General features: G+C 45.4%; 1 protein-coding gene across 1 annotated transcript; it reads left to right on the top strand.

Annotated features, from left to right (window-relative positions):
• The first annotated feature begins 4,627 nt into the window (after positions 1 to 4,627).
• FZD7 (frizzled class receptor 7) lies at positions 4,628 to 9,430 on the top strand. Its single transcript, XM_033112464.1, has one exon. The coding sequence runs from the start codon at positions 5,608 to 5,610 to the stop codon at positions 7,330 to 7,332; it is 1,725 nt and encodes a 574-aa protein (XP_032968355.1). The 5' UTR covers positions 4,628 to 5,607; the 3' UTR covers positions 7,333 to 9,430.
• The last annotated feature ends 5,706 nt before the right edge of the window (positions 9,431 to 15,136 follow it).

Here is a 15,136-nt window from a genome sequence, read left to right as displayed (position 1 = left end):
GGTCTTTTATTAATCAACTTCCTCCGCGTTCTTTCTCCCTCTAGTCCAATGGCATGTGTTTGAAAAAAAGAGTTGGTCAGAGTTTGGGTTCTGTTCTGACTCTAAGAGAGGCAAGTGGCATCATAACCTATCAACATGTGTTTTTATTTGTGACCCTTTCTCTGGACTCCCCAAGGCCAGAGACCCAAGAGTTGTCTCTCTCTGTGGCCTCATCTCCATAATATTATGCTTTGAGAATGAATGAATTATCCTTTTGGTAAACCATCTCTAAAGTGGCTCCCAGAGATCCTTACCCTCCAATGGGGGGTTTTCATGCCCAGATGAAACCCCTGCTGCCCTTTGAGTGTGGGTAAACCTAATGACTTGTTTCTAATGAATAGAATATGGCAAACGTGATGGGATGTCACTTCCAAGATTAGGTTACAGAAAGACTATGACTTCCATCTTGACTGCCATGTTTTGTGCTTGCTCGCTCTCTCTCCCCTTCTCTTTCTCCCTCTGAGCACTTGCTGTGGAGGAGCAAGGTGCCATGTTTTACATGGCCTTAAGAGAAACCTACATGGCAAGGAACTGATGTCTGACCAACAACCAGTGAGAACCTGAGGCCTGCCAAAAGCCACGTGATGAGTTGGAAATGCATACTCTCAGGCCTGCCAATAGCCACATGAGTGAGTTTCCAATCGAACCTTGAGCTAACATAAGTCCCAAGACGCTGATTGTAGTCTCATGAGAGACCCCAAGCCAGAGGACCCACTAAGCAAACCGATTCCTGACACACAGAAACTGTGAATATTAAAATTTTGTTGTTTTAAGCTGTTAAATTTTGGGGTCATTTGTTATATGACAATAGATAATACAACCCTCAAACAACAAAGGAAATGGGAAAATGGGAAAACATTTTCACCTCTAGGTGTGCTAGACCCCACCCAGTAGAGGTGATTTACATCTCTACTGGGTGGGGCCAGCACACCTAACAGGACTTTAGCATGGTTCTCCCCTTATTCAATCCAGACATCTCTAACTTTCATAACACTTGAAAGTCTGCATTAGGGGTAAGAATGTTCCCATTTTAGGAGTGATCCAACACCCCAAACTAAATTGAGAAGAAGTCAACGGCAACCTGGCGGCTGGAAATTCCAAGTCCTTCATGTTATGAAGTCACAAATTGGTAAAAGAGAGGTCAGAAAGAGAAGTACATGCTAAAAGCAGCCCTTTCTGGTCTTGCATGAGTAATTCTTGCTGCTGAAGTTTCACTACAACCACAGGATTGTGGCACCATAAAGGTGGCCATTTTCAAATCTGGCCTGACATCAGAATGTAATTCAACTAAATGAACCTGGGACTTGGCCAAAATAAGTAGCATTTAAATAACTGGGGCCAATGAATAGCATCACTTTTCTGTGGGACCATATGACTATAATATGAAGAAATAAAAGCCTTTGTTGTTTTAAAGGGCAGGGATAATTGGAAGTTTTTGTAGTAGACAGTTACAAAAATTTCCACCCTTCATGCACCAAAGAAGATACCAGTTAGTGGCTTCAGGAGTTGGCTGTGGAAGGTGTTATTTGGAAAAGAAAATTAAATTGATCCTGGACACAATGTGAACCAATGTTACTATGTTTCTCATAAAGCCTAAAACAGAGTACTTAGCCCCTAAATTGTAAACTTACTTTTCTGATCTACTCCCTTTTATTACTTAGCTCCTTGAAATCATAGCATTCTTTATCAGGCAAGGCGTGGAAAGCTACCGTACCCCTCTCACAAACAGCAAATTCTGATTTTCCAGAATAATTCTGGAGTGGGTTTTTTAAAATAAAATAAAAAAATAAAACACTCTCCAATAAATTGGCCTTTGCATCTCTGTTTTTTTTGCACTTGTCTGCCTGGAGCAGACCAAGAAGGACTCCCATCTACGATATTTTCTGACCGGTATGGGTTTTGTTTTTAAAATATTTTATGTCTTTGGTAATTTTTTTTTAAATTTATTGGGGTGACAATTGTTAGTAAAATTACATAGATTTCAGGTGTACAATTCTGTATCACATCATCTATAAATTACATTGTGTGTTCACCACCCAGAGTCAGTTCTCCTTCCATCACCATATATTTGATCCCCCTTACCCTCATCTCCCACCCCCCAACCCCCTTACCCTCTGGTAACCACTAAATTACGTTCCCCAGATTAATTTTCAAAACCCCGTGGCCATCTTGTGGTTACTGATTGTTTTATAATCCCCTCACCTTCCCCCTTACCCCCACCCACCCCCACCCCGCCCATCTAGCAACCCTCAGTTTTTCCTCTTTGTCTCCAAAACTGTTTCTGATTAGTTCATTCACTTATTCTTTTCTTTAGATTCCGCATATATGTAAGATCATATGGTACTTATCTTTCTCTGTCTGACTTATTTCACTTAACATAATGTTCTCTAGGTCCATCTTTGGTAATTTTTTAAGGGCTCTCTTTTTTCTTCTAAATAATTATCCCTATTACCTAACATCAGGGAGTTGTCTGGTCTATAATATGAAGAGTAGAAGCTCATCAACTAAACTGGTTTTAGTTGTATTGGAGATACAGTATTTTATCCTGTCGGTTTTCATTTTAGTTGATGACAGTGCTTGCAATTTCTCCCTCAATAAGCAAAGGTTACTTAGATCGGGGACCTGATGAATAAGCATGAAAATTTGATTTAGAAAAGGAGGATATCCTGAAGCTCCCGGAGAGAAAAAAGGATTTTCAACCCCCCACCACTTTAAATGACAAAGCAAAGCAACAGCATTGTCTTTAAACAACATCTTTGAACACAACATCAATGTTCCCCAATGTTAGGTACGAAGAAGAATAATTTAGAAAGAAAAAGAGAAGCCCTTTAAAAAATGCAAGGAAAGAATGAAACATTTTTAAAGCAAGTATCACTCATCCTTCACATAGGAGACAGAAACCTCCAAAGAAAAAATATCGTCGCGGATGTGAGGGGGAAACGAATGCTTTGGAGGAAAATGATGAGGACTCCTGTTGAGGGACGGATGGAGAATGTGAGGGTCTGATGCCCAAATTGGCGCAAATGATTCAGACCTCCAGACCCATTAACAGGAGTGGGAAAGGACAAAGAACTGTGAATTGGAAGGAAAGATTTCCAGTAAATTTCAGTAATGAAAAATAAATAAAAGAAAAACAGAGGAAGCCGAAGTCTCTCATGGAAAGGAACTCAGTTAATTGTCTTAGATTTCAGGATCATTTTTTTCTTGCTGGAGAAGAGGCTCGCCGGGGGCAGCAGAGGAAGCAACTTCTGCAAACACGAAACCTGATCAGAAATCCCTCAGAGCTCCAGCGCTTGGAATTGAGACTGGCAGAAGGAAGGACTCAGCCAGGAGTAACGTTTTTTAAAGCATACGATTGCTCTGTGTGTGTGTGTGTGTGTGTGTGTGTGTGTGTGTGTGTGTGTGTGTGTGAAAGACGGAGAGAGAGAGAGAGTGAGAGATTTTTCCTTTCTCAACATGTCACTTTCCTGCATGGGAATTCCTGATATTCCTCGCTGTCGGTCGAGAAGGGAGAGGCGTCTCCACCCCTGAGCCGAGTAACTTCTGACCTCGTCGGGAGTAACCAGAGAACGCGCGGGAGCGCGGGGTTCCTTGAGCCCAGCGAAGATTTGACCGGGAACAAAAGAACGCTTGCCAATCAGAAAACGCTACCCAAGAACAAGGATAACCTTTCTTTGTTTTGAAAACTCTTTAATTAGCAAATGCCCTGGTTTCTAACACGCATTAAAACTTTTCTACCCATATTCCAAATAGAAGATCAAATTATTGCTTCTGCAACGAAGATGGGATCCCCAATGGCCACATGCCGAAGAACAAGGGAAATCAGGGCAATTGAAGACTCGCTTTAAACCGTACAGTGTTCTGGGCACTCGATCTCAGGTTACTTTTATAACCAACACCCACCCACCCACCCACCTCCGCCAACACTTAGTTTTCTTACAACCTCACTAAAGCTACACCAGATGCCTACTATACTCTGGGCCGTGCGCGCGGGCGGGGTAGCCTGGGGCCGGGGTGCCCGGCGCACGCAGCTCCCGGGCCCTCTCCCCTAGGAGGGGTTTGCTCTTCCTCCCGCCTTAAGTCTGCCCCCTCAGCACTGGACTCCGATTTCTCCTCGGACGCGGCCCCTCCTCCTTTTTACAACCAGGAGTGGAGGTGAGAGGGGACTATGGCCTCACGTGGTCTGTTTGGGTTTGGGAAAAGAAAAGCGATCCGCGAGGCACACCCCCTTTTTCGCCCATACCGAACCCCACATTTAGGATCTGAATACCAAAAAAACCGGGGCGAAAGCCAGCATTTTCAGCCCAAGCAGGGCTAACGTGACTCCGGGTCACGTCTCTCCGCTCTGGCGCTTCGCTATTCTCAGCTTCTCCCTGCAAAAGTCTATCCCGATGCGCCCTTCTGCTCAGGAATGTGTATTTTAGTATACCCGGAAGAGGAACAAATCTTTCAAGCAAACTCCCTTTCTGGTGCGTGTACCCCACACCCACCCCCTTCCACCCAACTCCGGAGCGAATAAAGGGTAAAAGTTTTTCTTAACTTTTCTCTCCCAGCCCCCTGCCCCTCCCCTCAGGAATCCGCCCAGAGCGTTGCAGACACCGCCTCTCAGGTTCCCTCGCCCGCCCCTTCCGACTTCTACCCAATCCGAAGGTGGTCACACAGAAAACAAAGGCTGCCATTGGGCCACCTAGAACTCGAGAGCCCGCCCCCAGAGTGGTTTGTGAATGGGGGGGAGCGGAGGGGGCGGGGCAGCCCGGAACACTGCAAGCTCGACGCTTCTTCTGGTGAGTTGCGAGGCTTCGAGGCGTTACTCTGCACTCCCTCCCGGCGGGCGGCGGCGGCGGTGGGCGCCTGGACTCACCGGCCAGGGCTGTGCGGAGCTGTAGAGGCCAGGCCCAGGCCGCTTGCACGGGGGCCTCACAGCTTCGGACACAGTGTAACTGGATTTCCAAAGAGAACTCGCTGAGCTCTTGGCTTCAAGGCGCCTATTGGACTCTGAGCGAGAATCAGCCGTTTGGCTGAAACTTGGGGCCGAGCTTTTGGAGCTGAAGAAGGAGCAGGGAGTGAAGGAGGCGGCGGCGAGCAGAGCCTCGAGGCGAGGAGGCGGAGCAGCACCACCGAGGCGGCGGCCTCGACTAGCAGGCGGCGGCGCCCGGCTCTCGCCTGCCGGGGGCTGGACTTGGTGTGGGGGACGCGCGCGTTACTGTGCGCTGTTAAGTCGAGAGACTTGGGCAAACTTCGAAGGGTAACCGGAGACGCTTGTTGCTCCCCGCTGCAAAAAAAGCCGCACCGTTACGTCGCGGCAGGAGAAGGCGGCGCCCCCGGCCCAAGCAGACGAATTTGGGCCCCCCGCTGCCTCGCGACTGCTGGGCGGAGGCGGCTGCGGCGCCCCCGCGGCGCGGGCACCCCAGTTTCTGAGCCCTCGGCTCCGCGCCGCCCACGGCCCGGCCCCGGCGCCGGGAGGACTCTAATGCGCCGGGCGCGGTGGCGCCTCCCGGGATCCAAGCCTCTCCGGGCTGCCTCGTCGCGCTCCTCCGGCTGAGAGCGCTGCTGCACCCGCGGCCGGCGATGCGGGGCCCTGGCGCGGCCGCGTCGCGCTCACCGGTGGGCCTATGCACCCTAGTGCTTTTGGTGCTGGGCGCGCTGCCCGCGGGCGCCCGGGCGCAACCGTACCACGGCGAGAAGGGCATCTCGGTGCCAGACCACGGCTTCTGCCAGCTCATCTCCATCCCGCTGTGCACGGACATCGCCTACAACCAGACCATCCTGCCCAACCTGCTGGGCCACACCAACCAAGAGGACGCGGGCCTCGAGGTGCACCAGTTCTACCCACTGGTGAAGGTGCAATGTTCTCCCGAGCTGCGCTTTTTCCTGTGCTCCATGTACGCACCCGTGTGCACTGTGCTGGATAAGGCCATCCCTCCGTGCCGCTCTCTCTGCGAGCGTGCCCGCCAGGGCTGCGAAGCGCTTATGAACAAATTCGGCTTCCAGTGGCCGGAGCGGCTGCGTTGCGAGAACTTCCCGGTGCACGGCGCCGGCGAGATCTGCGTGGGCCAGAACACGTCGGACGGATCCGGGGGCCCGGGCGGCGGCCCTACCGCCTACCCCACCGCAGCCTACATGCCCGACCTGCCTTTCACCGCGCCGCCCCCGGGGGCTGCTGATGGCAGGGGCCGTTCCGCGTTTCCCTTCTCGTGCCCCCGCCAGCTCAAGGTGCCCCCCTACCTGGGCTACCGCTTCCTGGGCGAGCGCGACTGCGGTGCCCCGTGCGAGCCGGGCCGCGCCAACGGCCTCATGTACTTTAAGGAGGAGGAGAGGCGTTTTGCTCGACTCTGGGTAGGTGTGTGGTCAGTGCTGTGCTGCGCCTCCACCCTCTTCACGGTTCTCACCTATCTAGTGGACATGCGGCGCTTCAGCTACCCCGAGCGGCCCATCATCTTCTTGTCGGGCTGCTACTTCATGGTGGCCGTGGCGCACGTGGCCGGTTTCCTGCTGGAGGACCGTGCAGTGTGCGTGGAGCGCTTCTCAGACGATGGCTACCGCACGGTGGCGCAGGGCACCAAAAAGGAGGGCTGCACCATCCTCTTCATGGTGCTCTACTTCTTCGGTATGGCCAGTTCCATCTGGTGGGTCATCCTGTCGCTCACTTGGTTCTTGGCGGCTGGCATGAAGTGGGGCCACGAGGCCATCGAGGCCAACTCTCAGTACTTCCACCTGGCCGCGTGGGCGGTGCCCGCCGTCAAGACCATCACCATTCTGGCCATGGGCCAGGTGGACGGGGACCTGCTCAGCGGGGTGTGCTACGTGGGCCTGTCCAGCGTGGACGCGCTGCGGGGCTTTGTGCTGGCGCCCCTATTTGTCTACCTCTTCATCGGCACGTCCTTCCTGCTGGCTGGCTTCGTGTCGCTCTTCCGCATCCGCACCATCATGAAGCACGACGGCACCAAGACCGAGAAGCTGGAGAAGCTCATGGTTCGCATCGGCGTCTTCAGCGTGCTCTACACCGTGCCGGCCACCATTGTCCTAGCCTGTTACTTCTACGAGCAGGCCTTCCGCGAACACTGGGAGCGCACCTGGCTCCTACAGACTTGCAAGAGCTACGCGGTACCCTGCCCGCCCGGCCACTTCCCGCCCATGAGTCCCGACTTCACCGTCTTCATGATCAAGTACCTGATGACCATGATCGTGGGCATCACCACTGGCTTCTGGATCTGGTCCGGCAAGACCCTGCAGTCGTGGCGCCGCTTCTACCACAGACTCAGCCACAGCAGTAAGGGGGAGACTGCGGTATGAGCCCTGGTCCTCTCTCACTCTCCCTCCCCCCCCCCACTCCTAGTAGGGAGAAAGGCAAGGTAGGGAAAGAACTTTTGAGTGAGGAGGTTTGTTTCTGTAACCTCCTCCCCCTCCAATGAGAAGTGACCTGGAAGTGAAAACATATATGTAGATGTGGGACGAGGGGTTGGTTTGGAAAGGAGGCCTGGGTGGAAAGACGGTTTGGATGAAAAGACTTGGCAAATCAAAGACTCGCAGAATAATAATGATGATGATAAAAATGACGTTAATCTTGTACGGTACCGATTGACCTGGGCTCATGGAGAAGACTGAGACCAGCAGAGATTTCTGTGAGTTCTTCCTGGCTCCGGCTGAACTGGGTGGGACTGGGAGCGATTCCCCTGCTGCAAGACAAGTGGACTGTCCTCACTCCTGTGAGGCTCGGGTGAAAGGTACAGCTCTGTCTGCGGCGGCCGCTTTGTTGGAAAAAGGGAGGACTCCCTGCGGTGTCCTTGTCAAGCGGTGGTCAAACCATAATCTCTTTTCACTGGGGCCAAACTGGAGCCCAGATGGGTTAATTTCCAGGGTCAGACATTACACTCTCTCCTCCCCAACCCCCTCCCGCCGGTTTTTCTTCCCCTACTCCTTTCAAGTCTTGTAAAATAAGCATTTGGAAGACTTGGGAGGCCTGCCTCCTAGAATCCTAAAAGTAAGGGTGCAAAAGAAATGAAGATAGCGTTTGGAGATGATGCAAAGGAGTTGAGCAGTAGGTATTTCGGCTACTTTTTGTATTTTCTGGACAAAGCATGAGAAAGAAAGAAGGGTGTTTTATTCGGTTTAATACCCTGAAAAGAAGTGATGACTTGTTGCTTTTCAAAACAGGAATGCATTTTTCCCCTTGTCTTTGTTGTAAGAGACAAAAGAGGAAACAAAAGTGTCTCTCTGTGGAAAGGCATAACTGTGAAGACAGCAACTTCTGTTGGCAAAGTAGCACAAATCTAAGGTTTCCCTTTGGATATTTGGTTGAGGTAAACATTCCTTTTTAAGGAAAAGTGAAAGGCAGTGGGCTTCCAAACCCTGGTTGGTCAGAGGTTCTGACTTGGCTAAAGGAAATGCAAGGGGTTTTGTTGTGCTGTTTTACATAAATTCAATTCAGAACACATGATCCAATGGGCTCTGTTAAGATGTTCAGGGAAATCTCTCCCTTCATTTTTTTTCCTTCCTGTAAACCTGCATTCAGGTTTTCTTTGTATTGTTTTCCTCCAATTTGAATCCTTCAAAATAAAAGGAAGAGCATAATGCCTTCAGCTTCCATAATACAGGAAAGTTAAAGAACCACTTTGTCCTGCTTTCTTAGTTCCATAAATCCATTTATAAAACATCATGTGTATGCTGACCCTGTCATTGTGTCAGTGGGTGGGGAGGTGACCTGTAGAAATGATTGTGAATGAAGAGGACAGTTAAAACCATAGCCGCCCCCCTCCTTGTAAGGAAAGTCATTAAAAGGAGGTGAACTTCAAAGTAATTTTGGAGTTCTTTGAAATGTGCTGGATGACTTAAATTTATTAATCTTAAATCATGTACTTTTTTTTTCTAAAATAGAACTCTGATTCTTTTGCATAATAGTCTAAAGCTGAGCAGAGAATCATGGGAGCTAACCTTTCCTCCACCTTTGACACCACCCTCCAAACTTGCACCACTGTCCTATTTCTCAAAACAGTTTTTAAATGCTGTTTGAAACAGTTTTTAAATTATAGAGGGTACTGTCAGGAGTACAAGTTACTTTATGTATGTAATGTTCAGTTGAGTGGAGCTGCTTTTTATATTAAGGTTAACACTGACCTTGTGTTTCTTAAACCTCCAAAACTGTCTCATTTGTCAAATTTTAAGAACTCCCACCACACAGTTTTTTTGGCATCTTTTGTGTTGTATCTCTTGCATGTGAAATTTGTAAAATAGAGACAAGTGCAGTATGTATATTTTGTAAATCTCCCATTTTTGTAAGAAAATATATATTGTATTTATACATTTTTACTTTGGATTTTTGTTTTGTTTTGCCTTTAAAAGTCTACAAGGAAGCCCCACTTTATCACATGTACAGATCACAAATAAATTTTTTTAATACAAAGTGAACGTTTATTTAGTTTTCAGTGCATATATATAATATATAGTAATATATATATACACATATATATTTAAGTATATATATGTGTAATATATAGTAATATATATACACACATATATATATTTATATATACATATATATATATACTTAAATATATGTATATTTAAGCCAAAGAACTGAACTTTGTGTTATGGAAAGAGGTATAGAGGGATACCATTGGATGGATCCCTCATAGACGAAGAGGTCATATATTATTGAGGTCTTTTTTCCTTGCGTTTTGAAACACAGTGTAATGAATGCCTTAACTGTCCCTTAATTTTTTTTCTGTTGTTGCTGCTTCCTGCCTCCCTCCACACCACCTACCACACACTCCCTTAAACCTTTTCACTTCCTGCTTTGGATAACTTACTGAAGGTACAGAATAAGCATCTCTTTTAGAGAGGTGCTATCTGATCTATGTTTTTACTACCTTTCAGAGATGAAGTCCATATTTGAAAGACGACTGGAAGATATTTTTGTTCTGCTTTTCTGTTTTCTGCTTTTTTTGTTGTTGTTTGTTTTTTTAACTGACTGGTGATTTTGTATTCTAATGAACCTAATCTAAATTGTCAATACCTAAGTCCTTGGGTTCAGGTCATTTATACCTAAGAAAGTCAATAGATGATTCCAGATAATAGCAGGGGCCTTGCCTATGGAGGCTTCTCAGCTATAAGATTCACTCTACCTTCTAGGTCAACTGAACCAGATGTCAAGCGGCAGTGAAGGTGGCAGTGACTCAGCAGCTGTGGCAGTAATAGACGCCATGACTGACCCCAGGGTGGCCTCAGAAGCCACTGAAGCTATTCTTTCCTCTTGTCGAAGAGGCTAACTTTGGAATCAGATTAGACTGAGAAGCCTTCACTATCCACTATCCAGGCACTTCGATATTCAACAGTCCCTCAGGGAAATGATAAATGCATTCTAAAGATGTCCAATTCCAAGACTCACTAGTTTTCTTTTTTCTTTTTTGCCACTTCCCTCTCGTCTTTAATTCAGGTGCCTGTTTCCTGGCTTTTCGTATTATAGTTGCCTCATTCTCCAGCAGCCTTGAGACCCAGCAGCAGAGTGGATGCTGCTTTCCTTTCCTTCCTTGGCTCTAAGTTTCTATATTTCTAAAGCTCAACAGAAAAACAGTTCTGTTTTTGTTTTAATTAACAGGCTCACACACATGGCTGGTGTGTTTTACAAACACACAAAATGAAAACCAGTGACAGACAGTCCTCACCAGGAGGAAGTCGCACCACTGTGCTCTGTGCAAAGCTGCTTTAAGATCCTCCTGGGTTTTGAACATCACAATGAGTGTGAGGTCATCTTAACCTGTGAAGATTTGGGCATCAAGAAAAGAAAAAATAGCGACTTCAAGTCTCTTAAGGATTACCCAGGTTTTGCTCATAAAGTGACACCTTTTAGGTTAAAGCACGCCTCTTTTAACACCACACTAATACCGCCTATTAAGAATGTTTGCTTTTAGAGTAGGTGGAAGGCTCCTAACAGGGTTTTTTGCTCACAATTTAACTGCTAAAGGCACTTAGACCCTTCTGTGGGGAAAGCTGCGTGACTGCTCCTATAAATGTCCCTTTCCTCTGTTCAGTGCTGCTTGGTCCTTCAGGGCTCTCAAAGATTGAAGAACGTTGGTCTTTAGTGAGGGAACAAAGAGTGTGTATGAATAAATTACTACCTGCTTTTTGTAAGCAAGATGAAAGTGCTCAGTTTAATTCCTTTCACATTGTGGTGTGTCCTTATGCAGTTGATTCCCACCTAAGAATTTTGGAAACTCAGGGATTTTTAAGGAGGCACATCTAAGCAGAAACTGTCAGGGAGAGTGTTTGTGAAAGGGCATGGGTAAAGGTTAAGAAAAACATTGGCAGGAGTTTGGCGTTAATCCCTAGATAAGGAGCAGAAACACTTTGTGAAAATTTTCTGCAGTTTATAAAACAAAATTAGTCTACTCAATAACTGTATGCAACACCTAATCTTTTAAAGTAGGTATGTGAGAAATCTTGGCAAGAAATAAATGTCCTGTTGATAACATCTTACCATTAGAGAAGAAGTAGAATTTTTTTTAATGTGCTTGATAGAAAACAGTGATACTAGAAATTCTCTAATATACGGAGAAATATATGAGTGTAACAGCTGTAGGTTTGAACCCTGTAATTATACTGGGAAATTCTCTTCCAACTCTCCCATCTTTAATTTCACTGAAAAGGCAGGTGGCTATTTATAGATGGTATATTTTTATATATGCATATGTGGATGGTGAATAACAGTCTACAGGGCTCCAGGAAATCCTAGAAGAGACCAAACGCACTCCAAAGTAGACTTAAACAATTCAGAGATCTGTTCTATTTTTCTCTTATTTCACCCTCAGCGGCGTTAAACTGATTTCATAAAACTGGGTTCTTCAACTCTTACTTTTCAGTTTGTGACATTTCTTACATCTAAATCTTTGTGCCTCACATTTCATACAAAAGTGAACTAGTTAAAAGGGTACCATTAAAATTTCAGGTTTTTGGTAAACACACATCGTGCCTCTTACTATCTTTGGTTGAAAAAAAAAATTCAGTCTCTTGGAATTTTCTCAATTAGTACCACAGTGGTAGCAAAAAAGAAAGTTGGACCAAGACAATAGCAGTTTATTATAAGTGATCCAGTTCAAGAATACTGATTTAAAAAAAAAAAAAGAAGTACTGATTAAGCAGTCACTACATAAAAGATGCTATGACAAAGACTGGAGGGATTACAAATAAAAGAAAGACACAGTCCACCTGAAAAACTTCCCATATAGTTCAGGGTGTGGAGTGCATCACCCAGGAAAAATAAGCAACTAATTATATTTCTAGACAGGATATGACAAGTGTCATAATAGAACCCAAATGCTATTTGGAATAATATTACTTTACATTTGGTGGCATTTACTGTTTTTAAAAGCTACTTTCACGTTCATTATTTGACTTTATCTTTACAATTATTATAATAACCCTGTAAAGTGGAATAATTCCTGTTTTAAAGATGAAGGTCATTGTCCCTAAAGCTTCTTTCGGAAGACTTCAAACTAACAAAATAAAATTGAAACTATTGTGAGGGATTCAAATGTGCTTTAGCTGGGGTACTACGTACTTCACTTTGCAAGGACCTTTGAGGAAGGTCAAGTCCACCTCTTTCGCTATTTAGCTTCCTTTAATGCTTCACACCTGCAAATCTATGTGGCTTGGCCCTGGCATCAGATTCACCTTAGAGTTTAAGAAGTAGTCTCTGAGAGATGGGCATATTTGGGAGCACAAAGGGGCATTTGGGAGGCAGAAATAGTGTGTGTGTGGTGGTGGGGGAGAGTGAGGCAATAAAGTTCCATCTAGTCCATAAAGGAGAACAAGCTGCTGAAATGATCTACGTAAGACAACAACCTAATACTACTCACCCTTAAAAAATTTGATCCCCAAACTTCAGCTTGGCCTTGAAGAGTCTAGAGGATCATTCAATCAAAGAGGAAAGTATCTTGGGCGGAACAGGGAATGAGAAATATAGCACCACAGTGAAAGCTACTGTGGCATAACCTAGCACCAGTTATATATAATATATATATAATTTCAAAAGGGAAACAAATGGCATGTAGCATTTAGTTCCAGTTTCCAGGTCTGGGGTAGCTGGAGAGAGATTGGTGGCAGCTTGTCCCTGAGTTGTAGCAGACATCGAGAACAAGTTATTGAACTAAAATCATGAATTATCTTCAGTGCCAACAAAGTGTTTCTTGAGGCCCTAGGATGTGCCAGGTGCTGTGCAAGGTTCCAAGTGTAGCACTCTGGCTTCTGGAACATGTTATCCTGAGTCTTAGCCAGAGCTAAGCACATACTGCTCACCTCACTTATTTCCCACATCGATCTCCCGGGTGGACCAAAAACACCTTCCTTTGTGTTTACAAATGACAGGCATACCACGTTTTACTGTGGAGCTTCGCAGATACTGCATTTTTACAAATTGAAGGTAACACCCTCCACCAGGAAAAAGATTATGACTGGCTGAAGGCTCAGATGATGGTTAGTATCTTTTAGCAATAAAGTATTTTTAAATTAAGATATGTACATTGTTGTTTTGAGACATAATGCTATTGTACACTAAATAGGCTACAATAGGGTATAAAAATAACTCGTACTGGGAAACCAAAACATTTGTGTGACTCACATAATTATGTTATTTGCCTTATTGCAGTGGTCTAGAACTGAACTCACATTATCTCTGAGGTATGCCGATATCTTTCTCCCCATGGTCCTAAAGTACTAACAACAAATGGGTAGCAATAGCTTGATCATATTCTGAAGATGGGAAACCAGTGAGGCTAAAAGCAGCTTGTTTGGTGTCATAAGTAATCACAGGCCAGGCCACAATGAAAGAGCCATGCAGTCTCCCAAAGACTCTGAGTCTGGCTATCTTTCCCCCAAAACAGTGTGCTTTGAAGATGTGGTATGGCTGGAAGGAGAGGGAACTAAGAAGGACGAGGTAGAGATGGGAGATTTGGACCAGCTTTGTGAAAGAGAGCATGATTATACAAACATGTTGTAAACGGCAGTAAAGAATGGCTTTTTGATAATGATCGTTATCTTCATAATTGCTAACATTTCGTGAGCATTGACTACGAGTATATGCTACGCCCTGGGTATAATATGGCATAGTAGTTAAGAGAATCCACAGAAAGCCCTAACCACAGTACTTGGCATCTAATAAGTGATTGATAAACGTCAGCATCATTATTATTATTAACATATAATTGTCTCATTTATTCTTCACAACAACCCTATGAAGTAGGTATCATTATTCCCCATTTTACACGTGAGGAAATGCAGGCTCTGAAAGGTGAGCTGAGAGCAACAACAGCCTATGCCCCTAATTACCATGCTACAAATATTTGCTGAGGTCTTAAAGCCTTCCATTCTCTATTATTATTATTTTTAAATTTAGTCCAGGATGAAAGTGAGAATAATCAAGGAAAAGAATTTACATCAGAATAGAATGGAATTGAGGAGGGCAGTCTCAGTGCTAGTCCCCAGAAGGTATTTTTATTCTTTCAGTAAGAAGCAGAAAGTCCATGAATGCTGTTTAAATTCTGAGGACTGGGTGCTCCCTGTTCTTGCATGAGTTTTTACACCGGGGCCTGACAGCAAGAATGAGCCCGTGGAAGTGCTTCCCAGACACCACCCGGAGCCCCTCAGAGGGCTGGCTTCAGAGTCCCTCCAGCATCTTCCTCCATTGCTATGGCTTCCTTCCCTGCCCATTCCAGCCTAAAGGTCGGGACAGGGGCCTAGTGGGAAAGCTCATGCTCCTTGCTAAGTAGGAGACAGTGAACAAGAGCATGAGAAAAACAAACCCTAGCACTGCGGAAACCCTCTTCCCAAAGACTTATTGGGGGAATCATAAGAACCTCCACAGTATTATTATCATATATCATATCAGCATCATAATGAAATGTAATATGATAGCTATCATTCAATAAGAGCTTAATTACTGTGAGCAAGTTCTGTGTTAAGCACTTACATTAACTCATTTAATCCATATAACAACATTTTGAGGTGGAAATTATTCTTATCTTACAGGCTTTCAATATGGAATTCCAGAATCATACTGAGCATTAGAGTTGGACATGAACTCAAGAGAAAGCTTATGCAAGCACCC

This window comes from Rhinolophus ferrumequinum, chromosome 8 (genome assembly GCF_004115265.2).
Source record: "Rhinolophus ferrumequinum isolate MPI-CBG mRhiFer1 chromosome 8, mRhiFer1_v1.p, whole genome shotgun sequence".
Taxonomy (NCBI): domain Eukaryota; kingdom Metazoa; phylum Chordata; class Mammalia; order Chiroptera; family Rhinolophidae; genus Rhinolophus; species Rhinolophus ferrumequinum.
Note: the sequence above shows the minus strand (reverse complement) of the source record. Positions and strands in the feature narration are given on the sequence as shown.

What these genes read in the sequence shown, in the direction of transcription:
- FZD7 (XM_033112464.1), top strand. Translation starts at nt 5,608, where the DNA reads ATGCGGGGCCCTGGCGCGGCCGCGTCGCGCTCACCGGTGGGCCTATGC.